Source organism: Bison bison, unplaced genomic scaffold, assembly GCF_000754665.1.
Source record: "Bison bison bison isolate TAMUID 2011002044 unplaced genomic scaffold, Bison_UMD1.0 scf7180017851926, whole genome shotgun sequence".
NCBI classification, from domain to species: Eukaryota; Metazoa; Chordata; class Mammalia; order Artiodactyla; family Bovidae; genus Bison; species Bison bison.
Window position 1 is genome coordinate 284,492 of NW_011482499.1, and position 9,859 is coordinate 294,350.

The 9,859-nt window shown below is 35.8% G+C and overlaps 1 protein-coding gene across 13 annotated transcripts in view; it reads left to right on the plus strand.

Annotated features, from left to right (window-relative positions):
• The window catches only part of PRRC2C (proline-rich coiled-coil 2C), a 96,226-nt gene that overhangs the window by 42,017 nt on the left and 44,350 nt on the right, over window positions 1–9,859 (plus strand). For all 13 annotated transcript variants that reach the window (XM_010851990.1, XM_010851945.1, XM_010851976.1 and 10 more), the window contains 3 exons: window positions 1,924–2,557; window positions 8,726–8,895; window positions 9,324–9,573. In XM_010851990.1, coding sequence (XP_010850292.1) covers window positions 1,924–2,557; window positions 8,726–8,895; window positions 9,324–9,573 — 1,054 coding nt within the window. The remainder of the gene's footprint in view (window positions 1–1,923; window positions 2,558–8,725; window positions 8,896–9,323; window positions 9,574–9,859) is intronic.

The window sequence follows — 9,859 nt, forward strand, 5'->3', positions numbered from 1 at the left end:
TTGGGTGGGGCGGGGGGGGCGGTGGGTGCACGTACGTGTATTTAAAAACTCTTGCAACTCAACAATGAGACCAAAAAGTCCAACAGAATGATTTGAACATTCATTTCACAAAGTCAGGTATACAGATGGCTAATAAGCACATGGAAAAATGTTCAATATCTTTAGTTCCCAGCAAAATGAAAACTAAAACCACATTGAAATTTTGTTACATGTCCAGAATTTTCAAGGCTGATGGCACCAGATGTTGGCAAGGATATAGAGCAGGTGACACCCTCATACATTGCTGATGGAGCCATAAAACCTGTAATCACTTTGGAAAACAGTTTGGCAGTTTCTTATAGAGAGAAACACATAGTTGCTATATGACTTGGCAGTTCCATTCCTGGGTATTCATCTAAAGGAAACGAAAACATGCATTTACACAAATACTTAAGCAGGAATGTCTGTAGCTGTCTTATTCCTGCTTAAAAACTAGAAGCAATCCGAATGTATGTCCGTCCACAGACGAAACAGTATGCTTCTGGTGCCGTAGTATCCAGCAATAGAATTCAGCGAACAGTTGTTGTACACTGACCCCAAAACCCCTACCATGAGCACCAGAAGCCAGATACAAAACAACATAACTTATTGTATTCATTTTTGTGAAATTTTAGGAAAGGCAGAACTACTCTATACTATAGAAGTAGATTACTGGTTGCATGGGGTCAGGGATTCATACAGAGGACTGACGAAAATGCTCTATATGTTGAATGGGGCAGTAGTTACATAAGTTTATCATTTGTCCAAAGTCATCAAACTATACAGTTAAAATATATGTATCACATTTTATGTAAATTATACTTCAGTAAAGTTGCTTTTCAAAAAATGCTTACCCTGTGAGTTTACAGTGTAAATTAGGTGTGCTTATATAATTACTTTGTTTTTGCAGTTTGTCTTTGAGGTATAGATTAAGTAACAATACCAGAGAGATGAAGCAGTTTTTCTAAGATAAACTGTTAGTAAATGGTAGAGTCTGGATTTATGGTTTGTTTCTTTGGTTGGTTGTTTTTAGAATTCAGTCCAGTGTTTTCACCATATCATTGTTATCTCTTTTGTAGGAATTCTGAATAGTTACATGGCTTTTAAGGTTTCTTCACCCTAGTAGCTATTTATCAGTATTTTTAAAGCACATTTTTAAGTTCCTTGATGTTTCAGCTCTTCATGTGTTTTTTTTCATTCTGCTTGTCTTTGTATAGTTGCTGACATTGATTTTAGACTTTGTAGTAATTGTTTTAGAGCACATCAGTTGAAAATTAAATCAGTAAAACTCAGTCTCTCAGGTGATCCCCTCTCCACCATGGGCTCTAGATATGAATCTCTCTTTAAACATAGACTTCTCAAAAAAAAGAATTCTCTACCCAGCCTGCTTTCTAGGAATTTCTTCTCCTTTGGCGTGTCAGCAGCAGCAGTGTCTCTATGTGCTTCACTTAGCATCTTTGACTGTCCACTCTTTCCTTGTAACTGTACCCCGATCTCAGCTCATGTGGTGCCATGTTGCATCTTTATGGATTCTTTTCTCCCTCTTTAGGCATTCCATCTCTCGCAGTTACTACTAAAGCACTCATATTCTAAATTTCCTTTGTCTCTAAATTTAGATTTTGAAATATATGTTGTGGCAGCTTCTAGTTTTACTCAGCAAATACTGAGTGAGCATTAATGTCTGGCACAATAGATAGGTACATGCTCAGATAATATTAGATGGCTGGATTAACTATTCTAGAAACTTATCTGGATATACTATTTTCCCCACATTGATTTTGCATTTAATGTGTATGTTTTTCAGGGAAATTTTCTGATATTCCATGGAGAATTTTGCTCCTGCTATATGTCTGTGATATATCCTGTGTTGTCATACTCATCTGAGAATTTATTTTAAAATTTCAGCATCCTCCTCCAGACCGACAGGCAGTACCTGGAAGACCAGGCCCTTTCCCCCCCAAGCAGCAGGTCCCAGATGAAGATGAAATATGGAAGCAAAGAAGAAGGCAACAGTCAGAACTTTCTGCAGCAGTGGAACGTGCTCGTAAACGGCGTGAAGAGGAAGAGCGAAGAATGGAAGAACAAAGGAAAGCAGCATGTGCAGAGAAACTTAAACGACTGGATGAAAAGCTTGGCATAGTGGACAAACAACCCTCTCCAGAGGAAATCAGAGAAAGGGAACGAGAAAAAGAACGAGAAAAGGAACGGGAACGTGAGAAAGAACTTGAAAAAGAACAAGAGCGGGAGCAAGAAAAGGAGAGGGAAAAAGAAAGGGAAAGGCAACAGGAAAAGGAAAAAGAACTGGAGCGAGAACAGGAAAAACAGAGAGAAATGGAGAAGGAAAGAAAGCAAGAAAAAGAGAAGGAGCTAGAACGGCAGCAAGAAAAGGAAAAAGAACTGCAAAAGACGAAAGAACAGGAAAAGGAATGTGAGTTGGAGAAGAGAGACAGAGAGAAAGTGGATGAAAAAACTGAACACAAAGAACCTACTTCAGAACCTATGGTAGAAAAACCAGAAAGTGAAAACAGCTGTAACAAAGGTATGATAGTCTTGTTTGTCCTTAAATAAGCTTTGCAAAAGGCTTCCTATTACTTATATTGTGAATGTTGTATGTTTGTATATTTTTAAAATATGTAATCCAAATAAAAGTGATTGATGTTTTTTGGTTATAGGTTGAATTTTATTGGATACTTTTTTTTTAATTGAATACTTGAAAATGTGGGGTTTGTTCTGTAATTTTTTTATTATGATAAAATTCATGTAGCATAAAATTTAGCATCTTAACCATTTTTATTAAAATGATATTAAAAGCACTCATAATGAACTATCACTGCCATCTATCTCCAGAACTCCTTTCATCTTGTGAAATCAAAATTCTGTATCTATTAAACAATAACTTCCCAGCCCCTGGGTGGTGATTCTGCTTCCTTCCTGTGGGTGTGATTGTAACTGTTGTCAGTGCCTTGTGTGGGTGGAATCATATAGTATTTGTCTTTCTGTGACTGACATTTTTATCATAATGTCCGTAAGTTTTATCAGTTGTAGCATGAGTGAAAGAAAAAAAGAAAGGATAGAATTTCCTTCCTTTTTAAATCTACTAATTCATCATATAAATGCATACACACACCATATTTTGCTTACCCAATCTGTTGATGGACACTTGGGTCGATTCCATGTTTTACGTATTTTGAATAATATTGATGTGACTATGAGTGTACAGATATCTCTTTGAGACCCTACTTTCATTTCTTCTGAGTCAGGCATACCTCAGATGTTGCAGGTTTGTTCCAGACCATAGCAATAAGGCAAGTCATGTGAATTTTTTGATTTCCCAGTGCATATAAAAGTTATGTTTACACTATTCTACTGACTATTAAGTGTGCAGTAGCATTTTCTTTAGAAATATATATATGTGTGTGTGTATATATATATATATAGTATATGCATACCTTAATAATACTTTATTGCTAAAAATACTAACCGTCACTAACCCTTCAGTAAGTCATCATCTTTTCGCTGGTGAGGGAGTCTTGCATCAGTGTTAATGCTGCTGATGATCCGGGTGGTGGTTGCTGAAGGTTGGAGTGGTAGCTGTGGCAAATGTCTTAAGATAGCAATGAAGTTTGCTGCATCAGTTGGCTCTTATTTTACAAATGATTTCTCTATAGCATCAATGCTGTTTCATAATTTTATCCACAAAAAATCTTTCAAAATTATAGTCAGTCCTCTCAAACCCTGCTGATGCTTTACCAAATAAGTTTATGTAATAATAATCTAAATCTTTTGTTGTCTTTTTAACAGTCTTCATAGTCATCCCCAAGGAGTAGATTCCATCTCATAAAAACCACTTTCTTCGTTCATCCATTGGAAAGCAGCTTATTGTCTATTCAAGTTTTGTCATAAGATGGCAGCAATTCAGTTGTATCTCAGCTCCACTTCAAATTCTAGCTCTCTTGCTGTTTCTGCCACATCTGCAGTTACTTCTTCCACTGCAGTCTTGAACGCCTCAAAATTGTCCAATACTAAGTTGAATAAAAGAAGCAAAAGGAGGCACCCTTGTCTTCTTCCTGATCTTGCAGAAAAACTTCTCAGCCTGTCAACATTGAGTGTGGTATTAGCTGTGGGTTTCTGATAAGTGGATTTTATTATGTTGAAGTAGTTTCCTTCTATTCCTGGTTTGAGTATTTTTATCATAAAAATGTGTTGAATTTTGTCAAAAATCCTTTTCTGTATTAATTTTGATGATCATGTTATTTTCCCTTCATTCTGTCAATGTGTAGTATATTGATCAATTTGTATATATTGAACCATCCTTGCATCCCAGGAATATATCGCACTTGGTAATTAGTATACTATCAGTATATTGCTAAATTCTGTTTTCTAGTATTTTGTTGAGAATTTTTGCATCAGTGTTCATAAGAGATATTTATATTTATCTGCAGTTTTCTTGTGTCTTTGTTTGGCTTTGGTATCATGTTGATGCTGGTCTTGTAAATTAATTAGGAAGTGTTCCCTCCTCTTCAGTTTTTGGAAGTTTGAGAAGAATTGATGTTAGTTTTTTAAATGTTTGGTGGAATTCATCCATGAAGCCATCAGGTCCAGGACTTCTCTTTGCTGCAAGATTTGTGATTGCCAGGTCAATCTCCTGACTAGTTAAAAGTGTTCACATTTTATATTTCTTTGTGATTTTTAGTGTTGGTAGATGTTTTTGTTTTGGAGACTGTACATTTCATCTAGGTTATCCAGTTCATTGGTGTACAATTGTTCATAGTTCTCTCATAATCCTTTTTATTTCTGTAGGATTGGTAGTAGTGTCCCATTTTCATTTCTAATTTTAGTAATTTGAGTCTTTTTTTCCTTAGTTTACTCTCCCAGCTAAATATTTGTCAATTTTGTAGAGCTTGTCAAAGAACCAACTTTTGTTTTCATTGATTTTTCTCTATTTTTCTGTTCTCTCTTGATCTCTGCTGTGAATTTTATTTCCTTCTGGTACCTTGGGTTTGGTTCTTATTCTCATTCCTTAAGTCATAACTCTGGGTTATTGATTCTGAGAGATTTCCTATTTTTCCTTAATGCAACCATTTATAGCTATAAATTCCCCCCTTTACTTTTCTTGCATCCGGTAAGTTTTTTTATGTTGTGTTTTCGTTTACATTCATCTCTTCGGTATTTTCCAACTTCCCTTGCACTTTCTTTTTTAATTTTTTGGTTGTTTAAGAGTGTTATTTAATTTCTTGGAGAAGGAAATGGCAACCCACTCCAATATTCTTGCCTGAAAAGGCAGTAGACAGAGGAGCCTGGCGGGCTGCAGTACATCGGGCTACATGACTGAGCATGCATGCATGAGGGTGGAGAGAGATGGGCTGGTAGCAGTAAACTGGTAGAACTAAAAAAAAAAAAAAGTTATTTAATTTCCACAAATTTATGAATATTCCTTACTTCTCTAGTGGTTTTGAACTTCTTTCCATTTTGGTTAGAGAAAAAACTTTTCTATATCTGTCTTTTGAACTCTTTTGAGAGTTAATTTGGGTCCTAACATCGTCTGTTCTGAAATGTCCTTGAAAAGAATATATATGCTGTTTTTGAGTAGAGTGTTCTGTATATGTCTGTGAATCTAGTTGGTTTGGTGGTGGTTTAGTCACTAAGTCATGTCTGACTCTTTTGACCCCATGGACTATATAGCCTGCCAGGCTCCTCTGTCCGTGGGATTCTCCAGGCAAGAATACTGGAGCGGGTTGCCATTTTCTTCTCCAAGGGATCTTCCCGGCCCAGGAATCAAACCTGGGTCTCCTGCATTGTAGGCAGAGCTACAAGGGAAGCCCAGAGTTGGTCTAGTTGGTTTAGTAAGTCCTTTTTCCTTACTTCTTTGTGGCTGTTCTATTCATCATTGAGATAGGGTTATTGAAGCCTCTGAATGTACAAGTATGTATCCCCCAGTATTTTGCATCATACTTTTTTTGATGGTCATGTTACTAGGTGTGTAAATGTTTATAATTGTTGCGTCTTGCTGTATTGAACCTTTTATTAGTATTTAATGACCTTCATCGGAGAAGGCAATGGCACCCCACTCCAGTACTCTTGCCTGGAAAATCCATGGACAGAGGAGCCTGGTAGGCTGCAGTCCATGGGGTCGCTAAAAGTCGGACACGACTGAGCGACTTGACTTTCACTTTTCTCTTTCATGCATTGGAGAAGGAAATGGCAACCCACTCCAGTGTTCTTGCCTGGAGAATCCCAGGGACGGCGGAGCCTGGTGGGCTGTCGTCTATGGGGTCGCACAGAGTCAGACACCACTGAAGCGACTTCGCATTAGCATTAGCAATGACCTTCTTTGTCTCTTGTAAAACTTTGATTTAAAGTCAGTTTTATCTCAGTGTAGCCACCCTGCTCTCTTTGGTTACTATTTCCATGGAATGTCTTTTCATTTTCAGTTTATTTGTATCTTTGGATCTAAAGTGAGTTTATTGTAGATATCATATAGTTAGATGACCTTCAGTTCTGTTTTGTCAGCAAAATAGTATTGGCTTCATACATAGATGCTGATTCTTTTACTCTTTTCTGATTCCACAGCATTTAACTAAATGAAATCTCCTTTGTTTATACATGGGTTAATACCTCTAAAACTTAAAGTTGAATAGAGTTTAATGGGAATTTTGGATTGTCATAATTACATGACTGCTCCGTTCATAATTTCATATTTGTTTTTCTACCAGCTTAGATATATAAAAGCTTTCATAGGTTATCTATATGCTTACCAGAATGCTTCTCCTCCCCACCCCCCCAAAAAAAAACTTTGCTGGACTTCCCTGGTGGTCCAGTGGTTAATACTCTGTGCTTCCATCACAGGAGGCATGGGTTCATACCTGTTGATGTGTGGCACCGCACCCCCCCACCCCCAAAAAAAAGCCTTTGCTAGCTATAATCAGCTGATGTGTTCTTCCCAAAATTGGATCATAAACTCTAATTAATAGAACTATGCTCCAAATTTAAAGTTTCATCTTAGTAGAGTTAACAGTGATTTAAGATAGAAATAGTTTTATTTCAGTACATTTCTGTTATGGAAATACTGAAATTTTTTTTACCGTAAAACTCATGCTGTTTCTATAAGACAATGCTGCTTGAAGTTATAAAGCTATTTAAAGTTTTCCTTTAAGTTTTTAATCTGTATTCTAAGTTGCCTTCAAATTTGGTCCTTAATGTCACTATAAAGAGAAGTAAGAGTGTTTTATCTCAACTTTTTCTTATCTCAACTTTTTTAGAAAATAAGATAAAGCCCGTGCAGATTGTTTAGTTACCACATTTCACAGATTTCTTATATTAAGCAGTCTAGAGATAATTTGATGTTGATTATGGGCTTTTATTATGTATCCTAAGCACTTAGCTCAAAACACTTAAAAAAGGTAAAGCAAAAGTTCTCACCACAGAAATGAAAAATATTTTATTACTTTAAAATTGATGAATTCTGAAAGAACAATCTTTGAGAATTTTATTCGCAATTAGTGAGAAAAGACCATGAATTAGAAATAAGGAAATTCCTTTAATTAGTCATAGTTTTGCAAGCAAATACATGTATTGACCCTGATTAATTTACCGTCAACAGCGACTATATATTGTACATGGACTAATTTTAGTTTTGTTTGTAGTGATCATTATTTAGTGGCACTTGTATTTTCATTCACATTTCATATGTCCTCTGATGGCAATTTAACTTTAGCTGGGTTTACCAGTAAGGTGTGCCCATTTCATTTTTAAGTGTTGCACCTTCTTGGCTGTCTTTTCCCTCTTAATATTTTATCATTTTTAAAACATTTTTAATATCGAATGTAATACAGAGTGTGACTTTTGATTCTTTACTGCGTGGTTTTACATTGACTTTACATTAGCTTTCCCCTTAAAATTCACCTCTGATTCTCTAAGAAAAGAATTTATAACATAACATGGCTTTGTAGTTGTAACAAATGTCATTTTCTAGAATGAATATAACTCTGGTTTTCTTTGGGATGAGAACTTTTTTTGGTTGAAGGGATGTGTGTGGTTCTCCTTTTTGTGTATCATAATTGATACCCTTTACATAGAACAATGATTTATATATTTGAAGATACTGGTGATCATTCGGTTGTCATGATCATTTGTTTTATGATCATTAAAATGAATGATCATAGTTAGATTCATTATATTATCATTATCATTATATTATTATCAATTATATCAATATATCAATTATATTATCATTAGTTAATATTATATCTATAGATAATAGTCCCCTAATCAAAAAAATTTTATAAACCAGCATGTTCTATTTTAAGTATTTATAGGCCATTCTTGTTTTCATCTAAATGCTAGTGAACCACAAGTAAATGTTGACAGTAGTGTTAATATTTATTGAAACAGTGAAAAATAGAATTTGAAATGGTTTATTATCACAAAATATCAAATACAGACTTTTGTATAATAAAGCATCTGGGCATGTGAGTTCTGTCTTAAGAATCCAGCTTTGAGAAAATCTGAGGTTTTGTTAAACTAATGTTACCTCATTGCATTGATGGTTACCAATATTAAAATACAAAATGGTGTTTTGGAGTAAGGATACTTTCTTCCTCATTAGCTTTTAAAATATGTCTGATTATTTCACTCCAGTATGAACAGCATGTATTAATGTTAAGTGTCATAGATGAGTATAATTTTCTTTCACCTTTTCTTTGGACAGAGGATGACCCAGTTTTCACTAGACAAGATAGCAATCGCAGTGAGAAAGAGACCACGCAGGTAGCACATGAACCAGAACCAGAATCAGGGTCTCAGCCTCGGCCTGCTATATTATCTGGCTATTTTAAACAGTTTCAGAAGTCTTTACCACCACGATTCCAGCGGCAGCAGGTAACAATAAAAACATTTTATCTTGTACGTGTGTTTGAAAGGTTTATTGTTCAGTAGTATGAGAAATAATTTAGCATAAAATTCAAAATACCCAAAACATACAAATTTCCTCTGAAAAGTTTGCCTCTTTTAAATTAGTAAAAGTTTGTTGATATGGGCTTTATACGTTCCTTTTTTTCTGCCTCATCTTCCTTTCTAGGAAATGGTTTCTTGCAGTAAAATCAATGAGTGATTAGTTGCTCAAGTATAAGGCAGAATGTCATAACTGAACCTGTGTTCTCTTGTCTTGCCATCTCTCACTGTCAAATGTGTTTTGAGTTCTTTTCCCTTAGGGTTTCAAAAAAGTCTGTTTTCCAATATGATTGGTTGTATTAATTTATCACATGGAACTAAAGGCTCAAAATGTGAGATCCTGCCTATTTTTTCAGGAACAGATGAAGCAGCAGCAGTGGCAGCAGCAGCAACAGCAGGGTGTGCTTCCGCAGACGGTTCCTTCTCAGCCATCCGGCAGTGCTGTCCCTCCACCACCACACAGACCTCTTTACCAGCCCATGCAGCCTCACCCCCAGCACTTGGCTTCCATGGGTTTTGATCCAAGGTGGCTCATGATGCAGTCATACATGGATCCTCGGATGATATCAGGTAGACCTGCCATGGATATTCCACCCATTCATCCTGGTAAGTTGAAATTGGCATTGTCTCCTGGCTTACTTACGGTTGTGCAAGTTTAGAGTTTTTCATTTTCCCCACAATTTTAGTCTGTCTTCCTTTGAGAGTGAAAATCTAGTAAGAACTTGTATAAGACTTCTTAGTCATAAAATGATATATCGTCTTTGAGCACAGAGTAGTTAAATTCCAGTTACTATACCAACAGTGTGGAAGACCAAAATACTGTACTTTCTGTTTTGTGAATATTACTTCAAAAATTTCAGATGGAAAAATTACTATCTTAGTTATAATATCT